General features: G+C 49.5%; 1 protein-coding gene across 1 annotated transcript in view; it reads left to right on the forward strand.

Annotated features, from left to right (window-relative positions):
- Positions 1-27,839, forward strand: part of GALNT14 (polypeptide N-acetylgalactosaminyltransferase 14) — a gene marked incomplete at both ends in the record, with an annotated part of 104,089 nt that overhangs the window by 23,953 nt on the left and 52,297 nt on the right. Inside the window, one exon of the mRNA XM_080342901.1 lies at positions 13,588-13,757. Coding sequence (XP_080199027.1) covers positions 13,588-13,757 — 170 coding nt within the window. The remainder of the gene's footprint in view (positions 1-13,587; positions 13,758-27,839) is intronic.

A 27,839-nucleotide genomic window follows, 5' to 3' on the forward strand; every position in this document is an offset into this window, starting at 1 on the left:
CTGTCATATAGATGTTCACCAACCTAGCAGCTACAAGCCACTGGTACCTCCCACTGGCCTCCTTTTGTCTTGGCACTTTTTTAGGTCCATTTGGTTGCCCTTGAGATGTTGTTCCTTCCACTGCAAAAAGGGGGGATGCATTCAGATGGTCAACTGTACCTGGTAGTTTGGGATTAAAACTTTCTTTGCCTGTGTAGGAGAAAAAGTCTTGGCTTGTGTAACCAGTTATTTGTGGTGCATCTCTCCAGGCATCTGCGTTGATGCGGGCAGCAGCAGCATATGCTGCTGGCTGCAGAGTGACCGGTCCTGTCTCCATCTGCACACAGGCTTGCTGAGGATGTGGTGGGTGTTGCAGCCAGGGCTCTGCACCTCCACCTTTCCCAGGGCTGTGCATGAGGTGGTGGCAGGTCATCCAGCTCAGAGCTGGGGACCTGTGGTGGTGTGTCCAGACCTCTTCACGTCTCATGGCAATTTCTTCTTTGGGCTCCAATGAGGACAAAAAGAGTACAAAAATGCTCAGCTGAAGTGTGTTCTCTGGAGTTGCCTTTACAAGCAGTAAATCAAATATAAAAGCAGTCAGGTGGGGATTTTTTTGAGCTATCAGGACCAGTGCTCGTTGGAGTGCTCAAGCCTGCCTGCCCACCCACCCTGCAGCAGGTGGGATATCTTCACTGACTGTTGTGTTTTCAGGAAGGGTTTGTGGAGTATTGTGTCAGCTCCTCGGCAGGTTTTCTCCATCCATGAGGTTTCTGCTCCCCACCCTTTCTTCCACAAGGTGTTGTGGCTTTTGCTTGCTCTGGTGTGCCTGTCAAAGCCTGAATGTAGCTCTGAACCTCCGCTATCACAATCTTCTCCCCTTTGTTTGAAGGCATGCCATGGCTGGTGCTCAGGGCTCAGGGAGCGAGGGGAGGTAGAGATGTGCATGCCTGTGGCTGGGAGGAGGGAGCTCCTGAGGGATGCAGGAGGAGGTTAGGATGGAGAAAAGAGCCAGTTGATGCCCAGCATTGAGGGAAACAGCATCACCAATTTGGGGCTCAACTCCACATGCTTTCAGGACTGTCCCAGCAACAAGAGGGTTTTGTTTCATCTCCAGTTAATACAGACCCGTGCAGGGGGGATGTGAGAGACATCCCTCTGGCTGTGGGGAGCCTCTCTGCTGCTTGCACTCCTCACCTCCTGCGCTTTCTGTGGAGAAGTCCAGCTGGAGATGCGGTTGCCCCGGAAGGAGAGTCCCTTCTCCCTGTAGCTGGGGGTCATCAGGTGCTGTAGTGGTGTATGCGAACCTATGGGCAGAAAATCTGTGTTAGCTCTGCTTCAGCCATATCCATCCTTTCCTGCCTGGCCGGAGTATCTCATTTCCTTCTGGCTGGGAAGACTGGCTCCTCATTTCTTTGCAGCTGCTGTCGGCAGCAAACGCGGCCTCATTTCTATTATCCTCTGTCTGATCCCACCTAATCCTTAATGCAGGGAGCTGCCGGCAAGGGGAGCGTGTCGCTGCAGGAACAAGGACGATCAAAGGCGTGCAGGACAAGCCATGCCCCAGCTGGGTGATGGGGATGCTTAAAAGTGGGTCGAACCTCTGCTCGTGGTCCTTGCATCATGTGGGGTGCTTCCCCACTCCCTGCCATGGCTTTCTGAGAGCAGAGATGTTTGCCTTCAACAGACATTGCACAGGTTCTGGTGGACCTGATGTGTTCACCTGGCACAAAATGTTCTTTGTTGAATAACAGGCTGAGAGAGTTGGGGTTGTTCAGCTTGGAGAAGAGAAGACTCTGGGAAGACCTTATTGTGGTCTTTCAGTACTTAAAAGGGGCCTTTAAGAAAGATGACGACAGACTTTTTAGCAGGGCCTGTTATGATAGGAGAAGGGGTGATGGTTTTAAACTAAAGGAGGGGAGGTTCAGACTAGACATGAGGAAGAAATTTTTTACAATGAGGGTGGTGAAACTCTGGTCCAGGTTGCCCAGAGAGGTGGTAGATGCCCCATCCCTGGAGACATTCAAAACCAGGCTGGACGGGGCTCTGAGCAACCTGATCTAGTTGAAGATGTCCCTGTTCATTGCAGTGGGGTTGGACTAGATAAGCTTTGAAGGTCCGTTCCAATCCGAACTATGCCATAATTCTATGGTGACTCATCACATCATGTGCTAATACCAAATGCCATCTACAGGAGTGCTTTGCTGTCTGCACTGAAGAGGATGAGGTTTGGGGGTTTCATGTTTTGAAGTATGTGGCGCGCTGTCTTCCGGCGTGGGGTAGCCACGGTGTGTGGAGTCACGGTGGAGCCGGGCAGGAGTGTACCAGAAGCCATCAGCCATACTGCCTCACCACGGTGGAGGAATCATCTTCCATTATCAGCCAAGGGCTTTGGTGCATACCCAGGCATGCACATCACCAAGACTTCCATGCTACATTTTCATCACTGGTGACTCCAAAAATCCTCTTTCCCATATTGCAGTGAAATGTGTATGTATGTGTCAGAGAGAATCCGTGCCAAACACAGATTTTATTATTTTTCTGATAATAACCACAAAGCTTGGTGCCTGATTGCTGGTTTCCATCCAGATCCTCATGCTTTTGGGAGGTGTTTTGAGTTTAATGCATCAGGTGAATTAACAGTGGGTTGTTTTTTTATTTTAAGTGGGTTCTTTTCAATCTAGAGATGTGCAGAAATATTGATGAGATGTTACTAATATGTTAGGGAAAGGAGGAAAGGAAGGCTGGTGCTGTGTCTCTGGGCTGTGACATAGCAGTGCTTTTTAAACCAATGTCCTCCTGGGTGCAAGAGCTCCAGCAGTGGGTCCTTCATGGTGACACAGCTGTCCTCCAAATCACTGATGTAATTTACTACAAGTCAATTTTTGTTTGTTTGTTTTCTTTCCCCCTCCTTCTGTTTTCATTGTGCAGCTCTGATCTTCCTAGCAGTGTGGGGAGCTGTGCGTGTGCCTTCACATGGGCACAGCAGGAGGGGGTGGTGTGTTGTGCATCTCCATGCTTGTTTGCCTGCTTCTGTTTTTGGGAAGGACAGTGCTGCTTCAGCCTGTTCCTCTGGGGAAGCAGGTGTTTTTTGTTATGGCAGAAGGTTTGCTCCAGAAGAAGCTGTTGTGTATTTGTTTTTTTAAGTTGTTTGTCTTTTTTTTCCCCAGCACTGTCTCTTCTCTCCTTATGGGGATGAATTTTGAGGCAAATATACCCTAAAATACTGCTCAGGCCCCAGTCCTTCCTCAACAGGCTTATTTATTTTCTAGCTCTCCATACCTTGCTATGCTATGATGCATTTCTCACTAGCCAGGGTTGTTTGGTTGGTTGTTTTTTTGTCCCTATTACTGAGCTGAGATAGGGGAAGGTTAGGCTGACACATACGCTTTAAATTATGCTGTTGTATCTCTGGTGCTGTCAGTCATGTTGCTTCCAAACCTGGGATCTTGCAGACACTCCAGCAGCAGGTACCTAAGGATCAAAGGTTTAGATCATTTCTTGCTGTCACAAATGTTTTATATCTAATTTCTCCTTGAGGAGAGTTGCAGGGAGGATGGGCTGGCGGCTGGGTAGTACATGTGCCCTGGAGCATCGTCTTTGTGACCTGAGCTTCATCTGCCTTTGCCTGCATGTTGAAGAGCAGCTCTGGGTTACAGAACGCCTGCCTCTCTGCAAAATGTCTATGTGAGGTGAGGAGGTGGGTCACACTGATGCTCTGGTGCATTTTGTTGGTGGGAAGGCGTCTGACAGGTGGGCACTGGTGGGTCCCGTGCTCGTGCTGTGTACTGAGGGTTTGCTGGGTGTCCCATGGGTAGGTGCCTCATGGGTTGGTACCCCACAGCCAGCGTTGCCACTGCCTCATCATGGTCTACAGCTTCCTCACCAGTGGAGGAGGAGGCGTGGGCGCTGATCTCTTGTTTCTGGCAACCTGTCACAGAACCCAAGGGAATGGCAGGAAGATGTGCCAGGGGAGGTTTAGGTTGGACATTAGGAAAAGGTTCTTCACCCAGAGGTGCTGGAGCACTGGAACAGGCTCCCCAGGGAGGTGTCACAGCCCCAAGCCTGACAGTGTTCAAGAAGAGACTGGACAACACCCTCAGACACATGGTGTGAACTGTGGGGTTGTCACATGCAGGGCCAGGAGCTGGACTTGATGATCCTTGTGGGTCCCTTCCAACTCAGGGCATTCTATGATTCTACACCTGCTACAGAAAACCTGCCCCTGGGTCCTGCAACCTCTCAATAGAGGGTAGGGCAGCCCTCATGTTTTCTGGTGGTGCTTTTATCTATGAGTACCAGCGTAGCTGCTTGCTGTGTTTTGGGCTGGCTTGGCCCAAAGCACATCACTGCCTGGTGTGCATCCACCAGAAAAGTGCTCCGAGGGGGCTTGGGGCATTTTGGTAGTCAGCAGTAATGGTTTTCTCTGCTTTTCACACTCTGCAAATCAGAGGTGGGAAAAGAGAAAAGCCCTTGTGCTGGAGCTGCTCAGGGCAGGTGATGCTCCCTGGGGAGCCTCCCACCAAGCGCGAGCCTTGTGAGTTAATTGTAGGAGCAGGGAAACGGAGGCACGGCTGAGAGGAGTCTGGGGCTTTTCCAGAGCTGGAAATCAAGTGCGGGAGTGGGGAGTTTTGACTGATGGCATTTCTTGTCCTTGCTGAGCTCCTTCCATGGAGCAGGTTGTGCCTTGGTGTCCACTTGGTTAAGCTCTGCTCCTCAGAAGCAGTTGGCTGATAGTGGGAGGGTGAAAGGCAAGCTGGTGGCTTCCTGAAGACGGCTAGAGCCACGTGGATAACTGCCTGGTGTATTCACAATTATTTTATTTTGTTTGAGTATCTATTTTTTTTAATCTCTGGGTTTTTTCCCCCCCTATTAGAATGAACCAAAGTAAAATAAAGGCTGAGCTTTCCCTCCCTTGGAAGCACTTTTCCCTTCGCATTAATACACCACTGTTATCTATCACCCCTCTTTGCTACTCATTTTGGAAGGGCGGCCGCTTGGGGAAGGATAGTAGCATTAGTTTCTAAAGCTGTGTAAAGATCCCCATGGAAGCAATTACCAGATGGATTACCCCTGGCTTTGCTGCTGTGAAAAGGCCAAGTCGGGTCGAGGATGCTGAGTGCATTAATGGCACAATCCCTTCCTTGCTTGGGAGGTGCGGTTCAGATTAGCCGCCTGCTTTTTAAAGGGCTGGGGTCAGAGCAGGTCTGGTTACTGGCTCTTCCTCCCTGCTCCCCTTCCACACTCCCTTTTCCCCTGATGTTCCCCATCCTGGGCTGTCCTCTGGCACCTGGGACCCACAGCTCCATGGGGAAGAGGGAGACCTTCTCTGACCTCTGAGATGCTCAAGCTCTGTGGTTTGGTAGGAACTTCAGCTTTTATGCGGAAGGATGAGCGAAGCTCAGCTGGGGACTGTGCAGCTACGGGCTCCTAAGTACTAAATCATCTGCTGCTCTTGCTGAAGCTGGTGAAGGCTGGTTTGACCTTCATGGCTGGGAAGCAGCTTGTGTCCATCCTGAAAAGGCACAGAAGGGAAACAAAACATCGTCTGTCCGTGCAGGAGCTCCCTTTCGCCACTCCATTCACCCACCATGTGTCTGTGTTCTTCCCAAATGCATTTGATCTCTGATGATTCTGGGGATGAGCTGAACCTGGTTGATGTGGAAGTGGGACACAGGATGCTGCCTTTGTTTCTTTCCTAATTAGTGGCCTGTGTAATTGCTGCTGACCTTCAGGGGAGCAGCTCTCAGGCTTGCCCATGCTGTGCTGCCAGTGGATGGTGGCACTGAGCGGTGCCAGTGGGCCATGGAGGCGCCACCCCTGGTGCTCCGGTTAGTGTGGCACAGTGGACACAAAAATGGTCTCTGCCATCTCCTGGCACCCTGGTGAGCTCAGAGAGGGGTGCTGAGGGACCCTCTCTGTCAGAGGTCAAGGTGCTTGGGGGAGCTGGCATCAGCGAAGGATGGAGAGTGCCCAGGGGAGCTGTAGGTGGATGTCCCACCACTGGTGGGAGCAGCAGCAGGGGCACTGATGGGGGACTATTGCCATCAACCTGGGAGCTCACCAGGGAGCAGAGCTGCTGCCAGACCAGTTGTTTTCTACCTTTTTTAAAAAAAAAATACCCACTGAAATATTAAAAAAAAATAATCTCAGTGGAAGCAGAGGCTTTCTTGTAGACTCTTAAAACCTATTTGGTCTTGTTTGCCGTCCAGAATTACTGTTTGCAGATCCAATAGAAGAGTCCACAGGCAGCAATGGGCTCAAGCTGACCTTTCTTGTGGAGCCGCGGGTGAGCCCAGAAGACATTTTTTGGTGGAGGCTTGGGAAGACCAATGCAGCCTGAGCACAAACAGTTGAACTGAGCAGTCCCGCAGCATCTCAGGAGAGCTGTGGGCAGAGGGAGGAAGAGATGACCAAAAATCCTCTCCATCCTTCTGCTTGGCTTCTGGCACAGACAGAGCTGGGTCTTCTCTTTTCTCCAGTCAGCAGCTTGGTTTGTGCTGACCTCCTAAATATTCAGCTCATTATACAGTGTAATGTATAAATAAAACAGAAGCAGGCAGCAATATTCTCCAGGAGGATATAATCGGCTTCCTTTCTTTTTTAATTATACAGGATTTGTCTTCATGTGTCAGGGTATCCTATGGGCCAGTGTGTTGTTTTAAAGAATGAAGTCTGTGTTCTTTACACAGCAAGGTGCTTCTGTACGGCTGTGTGGGTGCACCTGATTTGGGAGCTGCAAGAAGGAAGAACATCTTCCCAAGTGGGAATACAGGGAATTTTGTAGCTGGATGTTGTTTCTAGAGGTCAGTGGCTTGGATCCTGCACTCCTCTCTGTCATTACAGGGAGGCAGGAGGTTCTGCAGCATGTTGGAGAGGATGGGGGGGTCACCATGGGGGCTCCTTGGGATCTGGCTGGGAGGTGAGATGCTGACTGGCAACATGCATTGCCTTTTTCCCCACAGAGACAGGACGGTGACCTGATACTACAGCCAGTGGTTAGAAGCACTGTCCATGCATATGAAGCTCAGGCCCAGGCCACTTGTGGGAGGTGAGGGTATATTTTAACCTGGCACAGCTGCCAGCATGGTGAGTGGTTGCTGATAAGCATGATGTGAACACTGGGCTGACTTGCTTTCTCCTAAGGGAAGCCCTGGAAACAGAATTTGGCCTTTCATCAAAGCAATGAGCCTGTCATCTTTTGCTCCTTGCAACTTGGAGTCTCCTGCTTCTGGATTGTAAATAAATTCCCCATTTTGGTTACCGTCCTGTCCATCTGTGTTAAAATTAAAGCTTTGGTGCCCTTACTGGAAAAAGCATCAATAGTTCTCTGGTGGCTTTTCATACTGTTATATTTGGCTGGAGAATTTAGCAGATTTAAGCCTCTGGAGGGTGTTTTGTACCCTGTAGATAGTTTACTACAGCTACGGACAAGAAGATACACAAAGAGCTGGTTCTAGCTGTGATCGATGGCCCAGCTGCCCAAGCCCTGGGCTGGCTCCTTGCACTGAATCAGCAGCCAACAGCCTGTGCTGATGCTGGTCGAGCATGGGGACGATTCAGAGGAAGACACTGGGGAGCCTTCTCCCGAGTCTGAATGGGGATGTTTCCATCCAAGCAGTGGTTGCAGCCATAGTTCCTGAAGGTAAAGTCTTTTCCTGGCCACTTTGCAGCCTTAATCAGTCCTGTTGCCTGATGCAGAAGGTGTCTTAGTTGCATAAATGTGTGTGTGCAATGCAGGAGAGATCCAGACCCTGCCCACACAGTAGTGGGCATTAGAGGGTGGATTGGAGAGCGACGAGTAAAGGAAACTGGGCAGTGGGTAGGAAGGGCAGCAGGGTGATGGTAGCATGGCCTTGGCCTTAGAACCACGTGAGAAAGTGGGATGCTTGCTGGAAGGTCCTCAGGGACTGATGTTCCTTGCTGAGCTAGCAGATGAGGAAGCAATGTTCCATCCTTTGAAGATGGAGCAGCGTGCCCGTGGATGTACACGAGCAATGAAAGGTCATTGACAGTGAGAAGCTTAATGGTGAATGCTCAGAGCTTCTCCAGGGACCCCAGCTGCAGGACAGGCTTTGCTGGAGAAGTGCTTTGCTTTAATTAGGTATCTGTATTAATATTTTATTTGATTTTTTTTTGTTATTCTTCCTCCAGCAAGTGGGGTCAGAGCAGACTCAGATCTGCAAGTGTCCTTTGAGAACCAGTTAATTGACTCCAAGCAGTGGGAGATACTGGTCCTCCTTGGGGCAGAGTGAGATCCTGACAGAACCTGGATCTGCTGTGCATCCCTGCGGGGTCCCAGAGAAGCTGCCACCAAGGTGCACCTGCCTGTTGTGCCCAGGTCCTGATGCCAGAGGAAGAGGAGCTTCACAGCCCTCAAATAAAGGAACTGGAGCTCAAATCCCCACGGGGCAGAAGACTAATTAAGGGTGGATGGTAGCTGGGGCCCAGGGCTACCTCCGTTTCCAGTGCATGGTTAGTGTCAGCACAAAGCTGGAGAAGGTGGCACTGAGCCAGTGAAGCACTTAAGCAAGTACTTAACTTCAAGCATTTAAACAGGGATTTCTGTGGGTGTGGGACGTGACCCTTGCAGGGTCTGTGCTGGTTTGCTGCTGAGTGGTACCCGTAGCAGCAGAGGACGTGCTGCAGGATGGGTGCAAGCCTGCTCTCCAAAGACCCGCAGCCTAGTTTTGGCACTGCCACGTGCTCTTTGGAGAGGGCAAAGAGCATGGGCATGGTGCTCTGCCTGTCTGCCCCTTGTATCTTGGGGATGAGGTCATTGGGATGCACAGCAACTGGACCAAAACTCAGCTGAAGGATCTCGTACCTTGATGCTCCATCTGGGCTGTTCAGGGAGACAGGGAAAGTGATGAGGGCGGTGTGATGCTGCTCTCTGCTTGTTTCCCCTCTGGGGCTGCTGACCTTCTTAGTGCATGTGCTGGCACCAAGGGACGAGGAGGGATGAGCCCTACCCTGTTTGAAGTATTATAATCCCTTCAGATGGCATTAGTGCCTTGGCCTTTAACAGCTCTATAATTGAGCCTCCTGCTTGCAAGGGCCCCGCACTTCAGCGAGGTATTTAAATCTCATTTGTATAATGCCTGGTTCCAATTCCTGCTGAAAGATTGCCCTCCACCTCCAGTGCCCCCGAGCTGTGCCGAACACGCACACATGCTCCAGCTGGCCATGGGCAGAGGAGCGACCGAGCGTGGCCAGGCAGCAACATGCTGTGCATCATCCAAGTTTCTAGAGTTCTTGCTTGTTTTTGGAGCTTTTGCTAGGCTGATGCATTTTTTTATTTCCTTCTCCCCTCCTTTTTTAATGCCTGAGTCCCTGGGAAAACAGGACGGCGACTTGGCAGTGAGTGCTTGGTCAGAGATTTATTTAGGGATATGATTTTCAAGGGAAAACTGGCTGTGAGGGGTGTGGAGGGGCTGTAGAAGTACATTTGGCTGCTGCCAGACCCCCTTGGGGTAATCATTGCACCTGCACAGGCAACATCCCTTTGCCCAGGGCTTCCAAGCAAACACCAGCAGCTCTGCTTGAGTTTGCTGCGTCCTGAAAGAATGCACAAGGTGCCGGCCTGATTCACCTTGGTCTAATGGCAACACTCAGCTTCCCCAAAAGGAAACTTCTATTTTAGCAAAGGCATATATTCTCTATTTTAAAACAGCGCCATGAAAGAAAAAAGTGAATGAGAGCCTGATTTTGGCTTGTGCCACCCACTCCCTTTCCTCCTGGGCAGCTGGAGGCTGGCCCTGGGGACCAGTGTGACCTGCTTGTCCCTGGTCACTACTGTTTTGCTTGGGCCAGACTTTTCAACCAAAATAACCTTTCCCCACCAGGCTACCTCATCTCACACTCTGGCCAGCGTCCAGCCTGCTCTGGCCCCCCGTCCCGGCGAGGGGTGCAGGCAGGAGGGGGCAGAGCATCCCGGGGAATGCTGTGGGCCCGCAGCAGCAGCTGGCTGGGTTGCTTGTTCCTCCTTCCTGCTCCAGTGATCCCTGCTGTACTGTAATCACACAATTATTATGCCATTAAAATGTCATATTCACAGAAATCCACATAAACAAGGCATTAGCAGTTGCCAGAAAATTGTAGTTTTACTGCTAATGACCTGCTCTCCCCCTACAGCACCACTCTTTTTTAAAATTTTTTTTTCCCTTTTTTTTTTTTGTTTCTGAGCCATGATTTAAGAGGCAGATGATGAATTACATTTTTATACTGAGAGGCTTTTGATCTTTAATATACAGTTGTGGTGAAAAGCTGCCTCAGTGCTCGCTCTGCTGTTTGCCCTTTGCTGGTGAGGTGGCAGGTGGTTTTGGGGAGGTGCCTTTAGTGGTTGGTTTTGGGGGATGCTTTTAGCAGGCTGCCAAAGGAGAAGGTGCTTGGTGAGCCCTGTTCTCAGCTGGGCACTGGCGTGAGCTGGTCGCTCCTCCCTGTGGTGAGTTTTGTCCATGTCTCCATGCCTAGAGAGTGTCCCTCTCATTGAGCCCCTCAGTGCAGTGTTGGAAAGGGTGGCACTTGTTTGCCAAGAGTGACTGGCTACCCCTTGGATATTTATTTCCTCTCTTTCCTGCAGATTCATTGAGTTTCTCAAACTCTTTTAAGCATTGACAGTGTTTCCTATAATTAATACCAGCCATTAAACTGCAATGTTGAAAGAGAAATTACCTAATTCCAAGGAAAAAAATGAAAATTTATTACTAGTACATGAGAGAAAATGAATATGAAACTTGGAGAGAAGACTCCTGTAGAAGATAAATAGAAAGGCGAGTGGAGTATTGACTTGATTCTTTTCTAGTGCAGAGTAATTTGGCTTCTAAAGTGAGTTAGATCATAATAAATTAAATTTAGATTTCTGCACATCAGTGAAATAACTCCCAAGACAGAATTCTGGTGTGAGGAAGAGGTGATAATACATGGCAGAAATATTATAATGAAGACCTTACCCAGTAACCCGTAACTGATGTGCTGTCCCTGGGTGAGTGAAGGGGTTTTCTCCTTATGCTGTAACTTGCTTACTGTGTCCCTGATCTGGTGCCGAGAAACAGGCAAGTCCCTATGTGCAGGTCGGGGATATCTCCTGCCTCCCACCACTTGCGTAGCTGGGAGCTTTTCATCCGAGGCCGCTGCCTTGCTTTCCCTCACAGCTTTGCACAGGTATTTTTTTGCAGAAGTCAGTGCATGCGTGTGTCCGAGCATCCTCTCCAATTTTGGTTAACTCGCAGGAAAGCTTGGGCTGGAAAGTGGAAGAACACCCGGAAGATTTGGACAGGAGGTGTGGGTTGAAAGCAAATAACGAAACCTGGGTATCAGCTTCTGGCTAAGAAGGTTAACCCAATCCTTGGGCTTGTTTCATGGTCAGATAGTGGCTGAAATAACTCTTTAATCTCTATTTAGCATCTATGTGCATCTTGATCTCAGATGTGTACTTAGCTACCCGATGTTTAGGAACCATTCTACTGCCAGATTTCCTCGACCCAAAAAGGAGAGCCTGGGTGACTCAAGATGGGCTGATGTCTTTCAGGTTGAGATTTCACAGGGATATTAGTTCTTCACTGTGGTGTGAGCTAAGAATGCAACGCCTTGAATGCAAGGTATATCCAGGGCAGGATGAGAAACAAATGCCATGGGATAAGGGACTAGTATTTGTCCATGTATCCATTTACCAGTGCTATCCCCCAGTAACAGGCTGGTAGTGGGGATAGATGGGTGCTGGGGAAATGCCATCTGCCCTCCTGCACCCTTCTAGCTGATCCAAGGCTATTGGGTTTAACTGACGTTAATATATATATATATATATATGTATATATATGTATATATATCTCCATCCAACAGCCTTAAGTGCTGTGTGGCCACTTTAAAATGCTATTTCTCTTCTTATTAATTTTGACAAAATCAACTTTTACTTTTCTTAACAGTGTTAAAATTTAGGGACTTGAACTGCATGGTGGTTGTTTTAATGGCACCAGGCCCCCCAGGGCCATAATGAACTCTTACAAACGTCAGCCTGTCGGTGGCTCCACAATGCAATCGGCTCACTTTTCCCTGATCTTTTACTGTGGCGGTAAATCATGTTTTCCGAGATGCTGTAAAAAAACATAAACAATATTTATCAGCCTGTATAAGTCAGTCATTCCAAAAGCCTGCAGGTGGGTTATGTACATCCTCCTTGTAAACCTCTTGTAGTGACCTTACTGGTTTAATAACTTTCTCCAAGCATTGAATAACTTTGTCCCAGTATGCCTGGTGGCTTCAGGGTTTCTTCTGATCTTCCCTGCACTGGGATAAGTGCTGGCGCAGCTCCCAAGAAGGCTGTAGAGTCAAACCAGGGAAGGATGAATACAGTCCTGTATCTGGAAACCTTTGCATCCCTGAGCTCTGTTGATGTTTTTGTGGGGGGCGCATATTGCTGTGACCTGGGGTGATATGGGACAGCGTGTGGCTGGAGGCTTGTGGCTTCGTCCTGCCACAGTTTGCTTGCAGGAGCCGGTGCTCCCACCTCCTCTTCCTACGACTAGACAAAACGCGCTGCTAGATATGAGTAAAATCAATTATGGGATAAAAATCACCCGTCTCAAAAGCTCCATTTTGAGCTATTAGCAGGCAAAGTCGGCTTTGAGATGATGTTAACTGAGGAGGGGAAAAAAAATAAAAGAAGAAGAAAAGATCAATTATTGGATAAGATCACAATTTTCTTTGGGGCTGAGATGTCTGTAAATGTTTGCATCTCCCTGTGTTACATGTACGGTGAGATCAAAGAGGTTGTGCTGCTGCAACGATGAGATTTTATCGGCACTGCATTGTGCTCTCCAGCTCTGTCACTGCATTGCTGAGGGATGTTTAAACTCTCAACAGCACCATGGTGCTGAGCGATGCTTAAACCCCCTGATGGCACCAATCCACCAAGGCATGCTTAACTCCCTCTGACGGCTGTTGAGTAATCTCAAAATGGAGCTCCTCCATCCTTTTGTGGGGAGGGACATCACCAACTAATGCTTGCCTGTTCTTCTCTCTGTGGTAGGGCTAAAGTTTTCGGTGGGAGACTTGTTGCAGCTAAGATGGACCAAAATTGGGCTCGGAGGACCACAACACCCTTCTTCCTTCCAGAGTCCCATTGCTGGAGCTGGCCCTGGAGCCAAGATGTGGCTCTGGAAACATGAGACTTTGCTTGATGAAGCTGCTCCCATCTGATGGCCCTTTCCTGCTGGAGGGGCTACAGGGGTGAGGGGGCATGTGGTGTGAAATACCTTTGCTTTTTGGCTGTAGAGAAAGTAAAACCCTAACAAGACCTTTGCACTTTTATGTTTCTTGAGACTGTACTGTTGGAGAGGGGAATCCACCAGAGACATGAATTTGCTTTCAAATTAGTAATTTTAAATTCAAATTGACAGGCTCTCTTTGACAGGTTTCAAGACCTGTTTCAAGACCTAGCTAAAAAAACAAAACCTGAAGACCTAATGAGGCTCCTTGTTAGCCTGCCTTTGTGATGCTTGCCCATGCTGTGGGGCTGACCGACCTCCAGCAGGGCTCAGGAGGACCTCTGGAGCGGGATCAGATGTTCTCCTGTCTCTCATCTCTCTAACGGGGCTGACTTTGTGCGCGCAGGGCTCGGACCTGGACTGGGACGACCTTTGGGATCAGTTTGAAGAGCGGAGGTACCTGAGCGCCCGGAGGTGGAAGGGTGGAGAGGACCCATACCGGCTCCATGCCTTTAACCAGCGGGAGAGCGAGAGGATCCCCAGTGACCGTGCCGTCCGTGACACCCGCCATCACAGGTTCTGCCTCCCCCCTGGTTTCTCCTGGTCTTCCTCATGAATCTTCATTGTATGGGTGGATAGTCCTGTTTCTCTTCAGGGCCATGGTTTTGGGATGCTATTTGGGTCTGGGCCCTTCACCCACACCTGGTTAGTGTGCTTGGGATTGGTTCTACCTGGGTGGTGTTTTTAGGGTTGAATATTTCACAGAATCACAGAATGTCAGGGATTGGAAGGGACCTCGAAAGATCATGCAGTCCAATCCCCCTGCCAGAGCAGGAACACCCAGATGAGGTTACACAGGAAGGTGTCCAGGCAGGTCTTAAATGTCTCCAGAGAAGGAGACTCCACAACCTCCCTGGGCAGCCTGTTCCAGTGTTCTGTCACCCTCACCGTGAAGAAGTTTCTTCTTATATTTAAGTGGAACCTTTTGTGTTCCAGTTTGTACCCATTGCCCCTTGTCCTATTTCACTTTACTTGATTTCTTGGTGTGCTTGGCAGCCCTAAACCTACTAGTTAAAACCTTTATAAATTATTCCAGGACCACAGGGAAATAAAGGAAAAGGATTTGTTTTAATTTTGTCCTTCAGAAAAGTAATGGGTGTGCCAGAGCACACATCCATGATGGGCAAAGTCTTTGCTGGTGCTGGGAACTCTGGCTCTGCAGAGGATGCAATGTGGTGGTGCAAGGCAGATAAAACAGCAGCTGAGCACTTATTTTGCTCTGCAGAGTGAGGAGTTAATGTGAGGAATAAAGGACTATTGGTGAATGAGGAGGAGAGGAAGGTAAGAACTCTCTGGGTTACTAGCAACTCCAGCACCATCGGGGTCACAAATATCCTTCGGGACCTCTTGGGAGAGGCAGGGGGGATTGCAGGGTTGCCTCCTGAGACCTGCACTCCCTTGCTGCTGTCAGTGTGGGAAGGGCACGATGGGAATTTTGGTGCACTTTGCTTGCCATGGGCACAAAGATGTAGCCTCCCTCCGGCTGCCTCTCCAAACTCATTGAGGAACAACTACTCTTCATGGCTGCAGGTTGTTGATGGTTGCTGAGGTTAATTGTAAGTCTGCTGAACACAGAGATGCTGGGGTGTCTTGCTGGGGTAGGAAATACCTCCAGGGTTCCCTCAATGCAGTTTTCCTCATTCTCTGCGAGCACAACATATGCCTGGCCCCCACTGGTGGTCACCAGCCCACAACTGGTGCAAGCGCTTCCCATGGAGCTGTGCCTGGCATTACGTCCCAGCCTGCTGGCAGCAGCTCTTCTCTCCTGCCTTATCCTGGGAGCCCTTTGCAGGAAGAACCTGCTCCGGTGGGAGCTCTGTGCCAGACCCAGCCATAGCACCTTGCTGGCTCAGGCTGCACCTTGCTCCTGGATCAGAGCGACTCAACTCCTGGCATCTGTTCCAACTCTGAATTTCTGCCGTTCCAGTCCAAATGCAGCACTTAGGCTGAAATGCTGAAACGGCACCCGTTCTCCAGCCCTGTAGCTAGCGATGTGATTTTTTATTTATTTATTCTTTTAGCTCCTTTTCATAGTAAGGACCAGATGCTCCTTTCTCCAGAGACGAGCTGTCAGCCCTGACGGACGCCTGTTATAGCTGAGCAGATAGCAAGTGTGCTATTCCTGGAGAGAATTAATGCCAGGGATATTAACCATCTGCCCTATTAAAAGGGAAGATCAACTCGACTGCCCCCTCACTGTACCCCCGCTGCGTGGTGTCAGCCACCTTGTTCCTGGGTGGTCGGATGTGGCACCAAGTGCTCCTGCAAAAGAAAAGTTCTCATTAAGGAGGAAGCGAGGGCACAGCATGTGGGAGGGGCTGGGGCTAATTGCATTTGCTTCCAATTTCCTTAACCCGGTAATTGGATTCTGATTTATTGAATATGTCTGAACAATGCTGCGGATGATGCACCATTAGTCGAGCATTAGAGCAGCCACGGAGGAAATAGGGCTGCCGGGAGATCTGGGGGAGGCAGCTGCTGATGGGGGGAATCGAGGAGGGAGAAGGGTTGTGGGCATGATGGTGGACAGGGAGAGGAAGGTGTGGAGTTCGCAAAGCCTTCTCTGGAATTAAATCCTTGGTCGTGGTGCAGGTGTCCGGGGAGCTGCTGCAGATGATTCTCTGACACTACTGTGCAGCCTGGGAGCAGGTACTGAATTGCACAGAGGAGCTGGGTGGGAAAGCATGGATGGGCACAGCTTGCTTTAGCAGTGGGGAGAAATTGCTGGTGGCTGTGGAAGAAGAGAGTCCAGCTTGGGGTTGACAAGGAGTGGTCCCTCCTGTGAAACAGAAAACAGAGTACCACAACAGGGCTGGCATGAGAGATGGGAAACCCCCAGAGCTCACGCTGTGTGACCTGCTGGAGGCTGTGCTTAGAGAGAGACTTGACTTTAATAACAAACATGGCTTAGGCTGCTTTCTGTGAGCCAGACTGGAAGGGCACAGGCTTTCTAGTATGACAACAAAACCAAAGGGTTGGTCCTCGATTCTGCTCCAGCTGACCTTGGGGGAAGATACATCCTAGCACAGGGCACCACCATGCCAGGAGCTGTGCTGAGGGGCACCACCATGCCAAGGGGCTCCTGCCCAGGTCAAACGAGGGGATAGGAGGCTTTGGAGAGGGTCTCACCCCCTTTTTCAACTCATACCCATGGGTAAGCAGGTTCTCCTTCAGCCTCTCAGCCAGATGTCATCGCTTGAAGCAGCTTGCTCTGCTCTCCAACCAGGTTTTTGGTGTATCACAGTATGTTTGGGATTGGAAGGGACCTCAAAAGATCATCTAGTCCAGTCCCCCTGCTGGAGCAGGAACACCTAGGTGATGTCGCACAGGAACATGTCCAGGTGGGTCTTGAATGTCTCCAGAGAAGGAGACTCCACAATCTCCCTGGGCAGCCTGTTCCAGTGCTCTATCACCCTTACTGAGAAAAAGTTTTTTCTCAAATTTAAGTGGAACCTCTTGTGTTCCAGCTTGATCCCATTACCCCTTGTCCTATCATTGTTTTCCAACGAGAAGAGCCTGGCTCCATCCTCATGGCACTCACCCTTTATATATTTATAAACATTAATAAGGTCACCATGTGTTTGCTCTCCATCTCTTACACCTCTGTGCAACACATGGCAGCACCAAGACTCGCAGCCCTGGAGGCCACGGTGATGCCCAGATACCAGCACCCCTTAGTCCTGATCTTAGTGCCCAGGACATGGGAGCGCTACTCCTTACAGCCTCGCTGAGGGGTGTTTGTCACCAGGATGATGGCAGAAATTTCCTAGGGTTTTCTTTGCTAATCCAACCAAGCATCTGGACTTGACGGTGGCAGCTGAATCTGACAAAGCCCGAGCAGCAAGCTCCTTGCCAGCAGGTCATGGAGAGGGCAAATACTTTCATTGGGTTGGAATGTGGCACTGACAGCCAGTTGCTTAGCAATGTTTGCTGGATTGATTTTGTTTTTAAATTGCAACCAGTGGAATGGTTTCAGATGAAGAGGAATTGCAGTGCTCCAAGGAACTGGAGCTGGAGAAACCATGGTGGCTGCCCTTGCCTGTCTCTGTCAGGCATGGGGCTGTGAGCTTGTGCTTGGTTTGTGGGTAGTTTCAGCTGGGGAAACACCATGGCTGCATGGTACCCCTCAACCTGGGAGATCTGACAGCTGGAGCATCGCTCCTCGTGACCTGCCTGTGTTTCCCTGCTGTTGACTGTGTCCCTGGTTGCATGTTGACTAAGCCTTTAAGCCACATGAAGGGATGTCTTTCTCCAGGAGAAGACCATATAGGTCCCATGGTTGTACATCCCATCCGCACCAAGTTTGAAGTTTAAAAATATCCTGTGACCACAGCAGCAGGCTGGACCCAGATCTAGGTGGCACGTCCACGTGATGTGCAGCCAGCTCATGCTGCCGGAGTGAGTGGCTATTCCCTCTCCGTCATGGTAGCCACATGCCATTGGGATTACCTCATCACCACATCCCACCTTCTGCAACTCCCACGGGCAAATCGCAGAACCAAAGCGGCAGTGAGTGAGTCAGTGCCAGGCGCCCACCTGTGGGGAGAGGAGCTGAGGTTTCCAGCATTGCTCAGCAGCTTGGAAAGCTGACAGGGAGGATGCGTCGCCCCCGACCAGAAGATTTCGTCGTGATGGCTCCTGGGCTTTTTCCATCTGTGGCAGACAGCTCCCGGGGAGGCCAGTATTTGCCAGGCGGTTGCTCCATATGCTACTGAATCTGACCTTCACTTTGCCAATGCTCTGTTGGGTTTAATAGACGTGCAGATGCTGTTGTGGCTGCCAGGCTGGGACCACAAGTCACAGCCAGCACCATCCTCATCTGGAGTTTGTGCTCACTGAAGGTGACAAAGAAGAGGGGTGAAATTGGGGACAAGGAGAATAGATGAGATGGTAGTGGCTGGAGGAGAGGTAGGAGCCTCCAGCAGACTTCTCTAGGTTGTGCAAATCGTGTCAGCCAGCTTCAGGCATTCCCCACTGTCTGTTTTCCTCTGTTCGTCTGTTTTTTTTCCTCCACAGTGCCAATACAAGTTTAGCAGTGCTGTCTCAAGAGCTGGTAGAGCAAGGAGGCCAGGGATGGAGCCTTCTCATATCCTGGCATAAGGCAATAATCCTCTGAATTTTTGAATCTCCCTTCCTTCCCGTGTCCCCACTGCTTTACAAGAGGCCCTACCTACCCAGTTAAGCTTGAATTTTACAGCTGCTTGAGGGGATGTGTTTGTGTGTGTGTGTGAGAGAGAGAGAAAGCAGCTGCTAAAATCAAGTTGCGATTGAAATGTGAGGCTGGCAGGGATACTGGCAGATAGGAAGATCAGGTGTTGCATCGTCTGCTGAAGAAGAGAGCATCCCAGCAGCCTGGGAGCCTGGAGCCTGGTCATGGCAAATTATGCCCTTATTAAAGCTCTGCCCTTGTATTTTGTCCGGTTCCCTTTGTGGGAAACAACACACACTGAAAGATTTTCTTTGCTCAATTCCCGTGTGGTGCAACCTGGAGAGTGTGCATTGGGTAGGAGAGCTGCCCAGGGCTGGTTTTTCTGCTTGTAGGGACTGTTCACAGAGGAATGGGAAGAGGTGATGCCTGTGATGTTCCCCCGGGCCAAAGAGCTGCTGTCTTTAGTTCTCAAGGTCCAGAAATGTCAGGATTTCAGCCCTGGAGCAGAAGCACTACATGCTGCAGTGTTATTTTGACCCCTTAACTGCAGCACACATCCCCAGAGTACACAGACTGCATGTTCAGTATTAAGTTGGAGCAGCTCTAGTGGGGATAGTCAAAAATACCTGACTGTGCTGTGCATGGGGATGACTGGGAGGAACATGTGATTCCAAGGGTGGTCCTCCCTCTGCCAGATGTGGTACCTCTGTACATGGGCATGTGGGGCTGAGCATGTGTCTCTGCCACTGTGCACCATCCACGTGTCCCCATGTTTGGTGCACGGCATGTGAAAGCGTGTGCAGGTGTCCGTGATTCAGTGAGGGCAGCTGTATTGCATGCAGGTTTTGAAGTGGCTGTGGTTTTGGCTGAGTTGATGATTGCATCCCAGGAGTGGCAAGCAGTCAAGTGCACTGAGACTATTGCAATATCTTCTTGAAAGTGAAGAGTTGAAGAGGAGAGAAGTAGATTTTGACAGCATTGCCTTAGGCTTAGCGTGTTTATGATCCCTTTGGACTTCTTGCATTGCCTTGTCTTCCTTCAACTTCCTTGCCTGCTAGACCAAAGTCACTTTGAGATGAATTGAGGTGAAAACTGGGTCTCAGCAGCTAGAAATGCATTTTATACACCAAATAGGGATTTAGGCATCTTATCTTTCTTGCCTGGTTTCTTGAGAGTTCTCAAAGGAGGTACTTAGTGTCTGGAGAACAACATGCGTGGAAAAGCCTATCTTATTCCACAGGCAGGACTGAGATGGGGCTCTGCTCTGCTGTCCTCAGCAGTGCCTGAACATTACACCTGCAGAAGCAGGTAGACAGCTAGCAGGTGAATTCAAGGGAAGGTTTGCTGGAACGTTACCCAGATGGATCTCCAATGGTTGAGAGTGGAACCAAACTTGGAGGTTTTCCTGGTCTACTGTTGCCTTTCCCTTTCCTGACTCCATGCATTTCTCATTGTGGCCCCTGGATTGTAGCTGAGCTGATATGGTTTCCTGCAGGGAGCAGGGCACGTCTGAGCAGAGGTACCTTGTGTGTGGTGGGGGTCCAGTTCTGGGCTCCTTAGTTTAAGAAGAACAAGGAATTACTGGAGGGAGTCAAGCAGAGGGCTACAAAGATGGTTAGGGGTCTGGAGCATCTTTCTTATGAGGAGGGACTTAAGAGAGCTGGGTCTGTTCAGCCTGCAGAATGGAAGGCTGAGAGGAGATCTTATTTATGCTTATAAATAACTCAAGGCGGGTTGTCAAGAGGATGGGACCAGACTCTTTCCAATGGTGCCCAACGATAGGATGAGGGGCAACGGGCACAGACTGAAGCACAGGAGGTTCCATCTAAACATGAGGAGAAACTTCTTGACTTTGAGGGTGCCAGAGCCCTGGAACAGGCTGCTCAGAGAGGTTGTGGAGTCTCCTTCTCTGGAGACGTTCAAAACCCACCTGGACACATTCCTGTGTGATCTGCTGTGGGTGAACCTGCTTTATCAGGTGGGTTGGACTGGATGATCTCCAGAGGTCCCTTCCAACCCCAACCATTCTGTGATTCTGTGAGGTGGATGGACATCTGTCTATGAGGATGGGTGGAGCTGTACAAGCTAAGACGTGAAAGAGGGAGCCTGGTGAGGAGGATGGGGAAGAGGAAGCATTCAAATGCTGCCGCACCTCTGGACTCAGCGTTGGCAAAAGCTGGAGGAGGTGTCCCCACACTGCCACGTGTGAAGTGAGGGTCTCCATGTGGATGTTGTCCTGGGGAGAGTGGCCTGGCAGCACCTGTGTGGGCTGGGGGTGGCTGGATGCAAGGGGATATGGGTCTCTTCTTGCTTTCAGGATTTGTTGTTTGCTGTGTGAATGCCAGCACAGAGTTTTTCTGTTTCTTGACGTGTTTTTCCAGCTGTTACACTGTTCTCTGGGCAAAGCCAGTGCATTTGCGATTTCATTACAAAGTAAGATTTATCACATTTGGGCAAAATCCTGTATGTGCAAAGACTGTCCCTGGGTGTTTGGCCAGCAGAGGATATTCTGAGGCTGAATTAGCTTGGTAAAAGGAGATCTGTGATCCCTCTGCCTTTGGTTTGGTATCCTTCTTATTCCTAATGACAGGCAAGAGAACAACATGACCCTGCAGGCGAACAGCTACAAAAATGAACAGTGGAAAACACATTTGAGACAAAAAGATCTCTATTAGGAAACAGCATGATTGCTTTTGTCTCTTGGACACCAGACCCCAAGAGGCTGGCACTCGACACTGTATTTTTCCATCACCTTCTTAGGCTGCTATCTCTGGGGATGAAGATATGAGAACAGTCCATCAAGCAGAGCAGGGCCTGGTGTGTGTCTTGGGGATAAACTGGAACTGCCTGAAGAGGCCAAGGTTTTGTTTCTGGTGTCAATCAGCTGGCTTTTGTGGCCTCAGTTTGGAACTTTCACAGGCTGGGTAACATCTTAAGGAAGTCATAGAATCATTTTGGTTGGGAGAGACCATCAAGATCATCGAGTACAACCATTAACCTAACTCTAGCACTAAACCATGTCCCTAAGAGTCTCATCTATACACCCATCAAACACCTCCAGGGATGCTGACTCTACCACTTCCTTAAGCAGCTTGTTCCAATGCCTTGACAACCCTTTCTGTGAAGGAGTTTTTCCTAATATCCAATCTAAGGCTTCTATGGCACAGCTTGAAGCCATTTCCTCTTGTCCTATCATTTGCTACTTGGGAGAAGAGGCCAACACCCTCCATGCTACAACCTCCTTTCAGGTAGTTGCAGACAGCGATAAGGTCTCCCCTCAGCCTCCTTTTCTCCAGGCTGAACAGCCCCAGTTCCCTCAGCCGCTCCTCATCACACTTGTGCTCCAGACCCCTCACCAGCTTCATTGCCCTTCTCTGAACTCTCTCCAGCAACTCAGTGTCTTTCCTGTAGTGAGGGGCCCAAAACTGAACACAGGGTTCGAGGTGGGGCCTCACAAGTAAAGTGGGACAATCACTCACTCTTCTTCTGGGCAACCTGGTAACCCTTTGGCAATGGTCAAAATAGCCAGCACAGGCTGGTGTGTTAAGATACTAAAAAAGTATCTTAGTGTATTTTGTAGTTTCTCCTAATACAGTTGGGCTGCTGAAAGTCAGTGAAACACACAGCTTTGGGCAGCCAGCTTGCTCTCCACACAGTGTCACTGACCACTGATCAACCATTTGAGATCCAGCCATACCACCTATATAAGATGGGATCACTATGTGATTCTGGCATCTGTTTTTTTAGGGACTTGTCCTTGACATTATTATCTCCTCCTGTCATAGTTATCCTGTTTTCAAACTCTAAATCCCTTCAGGAATCCAGACCTTTGCTATACAGGTTGTTTACAAGTGCAGCCAGTTTCCCTAGCTGGGAAAATTTGCTGTCTGCTACCAAAAGACCCAGTATAGGTCCTGTAGCTTCGTGCTAGAGTTTATACCTGCTGCCACTCACAGTTTGGACCTTTGTGTTTCTGGAGAGCTGAGGTTTTTGACTGAACTGAGGCACAAAGCCCAATTTAGAGGATGCAAACTAGGAAAGTCTGATCTGGCCAAAGACTTAAGGATGAGGCATAATTTGAGTAAGGATGTGCACCACGTCCCCCCAGGCTACCATGTCCTAGTAATTTTGCCCTCCCCGTCCCTATTGGACAGCTGTACTAGCACCTCATGGATGTGTTGACCATTTTGTTGCCCATCACTCCTGGGCCAACACTGGTTTTTATGTGCCCGTTGACTAAATCTGACCCACCCATGACTGTAGGTGGGCCCAAATCTGAGTCTTTCACTCAAAAAAGCTCAGTTCTGCACTTTGTAGATTCAGTCCCTCTGGAGTGCTCACCACACGTAGTGGCATTTCACACTTGGTCTTCTGGGAGAATTTGAACTTGAAACTCCAAAGAGGTTTGAGGAATGGGTATGTGATCAAAACTCAGAGAGATTGTTTTCAGGTAGCACAGAGAACAAGGACTACTGAGATTTACAATTGTTAGCAGCCAAGCAGGGAAAGCAAGACAGCTGTTAATCAGAAACAGGCACTTCACAAAATCATAGAATAATTCAGGTTGGAACAAACCACAGGAGGTCTCTGATCCAGCCTCCCGCTGAAAGCAGGGTCACCTACGAAATCAGCTCAGGTTTTTCTTGTCACAGAAACCACTGAGTCCTCTGGCGCTTCTGCCTCTCAGGTGTGGCCCCGCATTTTGTAAGAGGTCATATAATTTACAAACCTTAGTTGCGGCACATGTAATTTGTAGTTCTCCCCCAGCTGCATGTGTTTGTGTGACAAGCTTTGAAGTTACACAAAGTTGGTTGAGGAGCCATCCTTGCAGCACTCGCGTTACCTGTGTCTTTGCTGCAGACACCATGGGCCTGGTTCTCCAGTCATTCATAATGAGCGCATTTAAATGAGTGGGGGGGTAGGTGTACATCAAAGCAGGCTTACTGAAGCCTCTCATCCTCGCTGTCTGCCATCTTTTCCAGGATTGATTGTTATGTTAGTAGCAAATCTGTGTTTCAAATCTGTGTATGGTGGTGCGGTCGCCCTAATGCAGGACAGATGAGGTGACTGGAGACCTTTGTCTGTGTGATCAACAAGCAAGAGTCTCTGCTGCGGCTTGGGTGATGTTCATAATGTTTGGTGGCCTCAGGTTATTCTTGGTGGGACAGCTGTGACAGGAGTTCTTGTTTGCTCGTTTTGGGTCCATCACCCAAGAGCAATGCACTTACTGCACTCACATGTCTCTTCTGGCTTGACATTGCAAGGCTTTGGCAGTGGCGGGGTTGGTTAGACTTCAGCACAGTCCTGACAGTGTTTCAGTATCACCTTTTCATGCTGCTTCGGCTCTGCAGCTGTTTTCATGCCCTGCTTTCTACTGTGCAGGCTCTGAAGTGCATCCAGTGCGAGAAGCGGTGACCCTAGCACCGCATCCATCCAAGACCATTGTAAAGATGCGATCTTCTCGTGTCAGCTGGCCAGAGCCACATCAACAAAGGAGAAAAGCTTAAAGGCTGGGCTGTAAGCAGCACCCTGTGTTTTCCCTCTGTTTCCATGTGCTTCTTAGTCCCTGATATTTCCAAATATGCTGCACACCCAGACCTCCACATTTTTTACCTTCATGTTAATGTAAATCCAAAACCACTTAACTTCTTCAGTAGAGAGGTTCTTGGTTTATGTGCATTTCTCTGAGCAAATAAGATCCATAAGTGTTTCCTGCTAGGAATGCCTGAACTCTCTGCAAGACTGACCATGACCATCTGCTTTCCCTTTCCTCGTGGAACAGAGGAAAGTCCTGCCTGAATACTGCCTAGACTGCAGGGCTGAGATCTGTCCAGACCTCTGCTCAGAGAACACTGGGGAAAAAAAACTGGAAAAAAACAAGTGACCCTGAGTCTTTGTTTCAGTCTGGGACTGAAACTCCTGAACTTTTATCTTTCCTAAGGCTTGGGAAAACTCGGTCAGAGACAAAAATCCCACTCCCATGCAGAAACAAAAATCCCATGGAGTCTCCAGTCTCTGATATTTCCTGGAAGTGGAGAAAAATATTCATTGGACCATTTTAGCCCTGCGAAAGAACACTGTTTCATGTTCTGCTGGAGAGAGTCCAGCGCAGGGCAACAAAGATGATGGAGTGGAGCATCTGCCTTATGAGGAAAGGCTGAGGGAGCTGGGTCTCTTTAGCTTGGAGAAGAGGAGGCTGAGGGGTGACCTCATTAGTGTTTACAGATATATAAAGGGTGAGTATCAGGAGGATGGAGCCAGGCTCTTCTCAGTGACAACCAATGGTAGGACAAGGGGTAATAGATTCAAACTGGAACACAAGAAGTTCCACTTAAATTTGAGAAGAAACTTCTTCACGGTGAGGGTGCCAGAGCACTGGAACAGGCTGCCCAGGGAGGTTGTGGAGTCTCCTTCTCTGAAGACATTTAAAACCCGCCTGGACACCTTCCTGTGTAACCTCATCTGGGTGTTCCTGCTCCGGCAGGGGGATTGGACTGGATGATTTTGAGTTCCCTTCCAGTCCCTAACATTCTGTGATTCTGTGATTCTCCTGCTTCTGCTGAAATTGGCATCTTTCATAGATTTGGGGACACCTGGTAAGAAGTCGGCAAGGCTTCTTTCTCGCAGCTGCACCCACTGCTTCAGGAGAGCTGATACAAAAAGTGTGATGGGTCTCCCTGGAGACTCACCAACTGCGAACTGGGCTGGAAACGCACAGTCCTGGGAAACGGCTGGTGTGTGTCCCACATGTGGCCACCCTAATGTGCAAGAGCATCTGTGACTTTTGCTGCTCCATGTTTGTTGTCCAGTGGCCTGTGAGGCAGCTTGCTGGGAGGTGGAACTTGAGGAGTAGGCCAGCTAGACTTGATGGCTTCTGAGACAGGGGCTGGTGGCTTCAAAACTTGGTGAATGTGATGATCTTTTTCAAATATCCTTTTCTATTTAATGCACTCTTCTGAAGCTTTTTGGCTTTTTAATGGCGGGGAAGGAAGCATTGATGAAAAGAGGCTGCATGAAACGGGATTATAGTGGGCTTCAGGACTGAGAGAGGTCACATCTCAATTGAGGTGGCTGCCCATGCCTGACCTGGGGGCTGTCCTTGGCCAATGCTGCTGGCCAGACCATCTTCCCGACATCTACTTGTCCTGAAGAGCCTGTTCTTCCTTCCTCAGATGTGATGGGGCTTCTGTCATGGTCCCTGTTGGCTTTGCTCGTGGTTGTGCTGGGGCTTAGTGTATTTGCTGGGCCTCACCAACATCTGAACCACCCTGTGTGACTTATGTAGACCTCCCTGGGGAGAAGACAAGCTTTCAAGTGCCAAGATCCCAGCCCAACCCTGGATTTTGCTCTTATGACCTTGCCAACTTCCTGTGCCCTCCCTCCCTTCAGCCCCTCCCTGATTGTTCCTGGAGCTGGAGGTGGTGGGTCAGGTCGGCCAACAAGCAACTCCTAGGCAGAAATGGTGGGTAATCGTTACCTTCAGGCCATGTGCATCACAGTGAGAGGATGGCCACCCTGTTGGTTTTGGGGGTGTTGTGTCTTCCTCACTCTGGCAGCACAGTAGCTCCCTTCCAGTTTTTGGACCACATCTCAGCTGATCCCAGGTTGTCCGTGCCCTGGAGTCACGGGCTCTGGTGCTGGATATTCGCCATCACCAAGTGGGCAGGATCAAAAGTGCTGTGAGATGCCATAGTTTTGTATCTCGAGGGGCTGCCTAGAGAAAGGCAGTCTGAGGGGCTTTCATTAAAAATGGCACTGGGAAGGGATGCTGGGGTGGGGGGAGGCTGGTGTTTGCCCAGCAGCAGGGTTGGTTGTGTCTTGATCATGGATGCTGTAGGGAAATAACAGATGATGGTGCTTGTTCTGCAGTGGTGGATTTGCAGTCCTCTTCCTCCCCCTCCTTTTCTTTTTCTTGAGTGAGAAGGATGAGGGCGACTCTTGGGAAGGAGTTGAGCAGTGAGACAGACTGTATGAGGAGCTGATGGAAATGTATAGACGGGTGTTTTGAATGCAGGAGGATGTGTCAGTTAAGTGGCTGTGTTACTCATATTTTTTCTGGAGGGCAAAGCTAGTTTTATCTGAAAGAGCTGTGCTAGGAGTGTGAGTTATGGCATCTGTCTGTGCAGCGAGCAGAAATGATTCCTGAGCTGTGTTCTTGGCTAAAAGGTGTCTGCAGGGCAAAGGGGATCGGCAGCACGGGTACTGGAGGAGCTCATAGAACCTCGGTGTCTTGGAGCCCAGCTCCTGCAGCAGGGGTGACTCTGGACTGTTCCAGAAGACACCATGATGTAACATTTCCTATGTGCTGTGTTTTGTTTCTCCAAGTTATCTCTCATTTCAGCCCCACAGTGCCTTGCTGGGTAGGAAAAGCATCCACATGGGACAGGCATCCTCCCAAGAAGAGTCTGAGGAGCTCATTCAGGAGAAGGCACAGTCTCCATCCTAGCTGTCCCTTCCCTGGAGGAGAACATGTTTATTTTGTATGGAGTAACATTTTTCTTGCCAAAGGTTGCTGTTTCAGAGAGAAAAAAAGGCTGAAAACAGTTTCTTCCCCTCTCCCCAAGTGATAGATTTCCTTCACCTGAGTTATTTTTGTTTTGTTTCCCCATGAGACGGTTTTGATTTCATTTTGGAAATTCCCCACCCACTGGTCCATTATACTTTGCCAAGAAAAACGTATGCAAAAATAGTTCTGTGTCGACCCGAAATGACTCTTCCCTCTTCCTTATCTACTTCCTTCATTTACCCTACTTGCATCGTAGCCGTCTTCTTAGCAGCCTCATGGGGATGTGTTATGTGCTGTACACCCCAATGAGGACATGGACCTGTTGGAGAGGGGCCAGAGGAGGCCACAGAAATGATCAGAGGGCTGGAACAGCTCTGCTGTGAGGACAGGCTGAGAGAGCTGGGGTTGTTCAGAGAAGAGAAGGCTCTGGGCATAACTAATTGCAGCCTTTCAGTACTTAAAAGGGGCCTGTAAGAAAGATGGGGACAGACTTTTTAGCAGGGCCTCTGGTGATAGGACAAGGGGTGATGATTTTAAACTAAAGGAGGGGAGATTCGGGCTAGACATGAGGAAGAAATTTTTTGCACTGAAGGGGGTGAAACAGTGGCCCAGGTTGCCCAGAGAGGTGGTAGGTGCCCCATCCCAGACATTCCAGGCCAGGCTGGACGGGGCTCTGAGCAACCTGATCTGGTTGAAGATGTCCCTGCTCATTGCAGCAGAGTTGGACTAGGTGACTTGTGAAGTCCCTTCCAGCCCAAGCTATTCTAAGATTATATTCTATGATTCTATGGCTGCCATGCAGGCACTGGAAGGACCTTCTTCTCTGCAGTCCCAATGGGAATTTTCCTCAGCAGTTCATTCCCCTCATGAGAACAGGTTTGTTGTTCAGATGAAAGGGTTCGGGGAGCCTTTGTCGTTTCTCTCTTGTGCAGATTGGGACATT

The sequence above is a fragment of the Nesoenas mayeri genome (genome assembly GCF_963082525.1).
Source record: "Nesoenas mayeri genome assembly, chromosome: 3".
In the NCBI taxonomy this organism is placed as follows: domain Eukaryota; kingdom Metazoa; phylum Chordata; class Aves; order Columbiformes; family Columbidae; genus Nesoenas; species Nesoenas mayeri.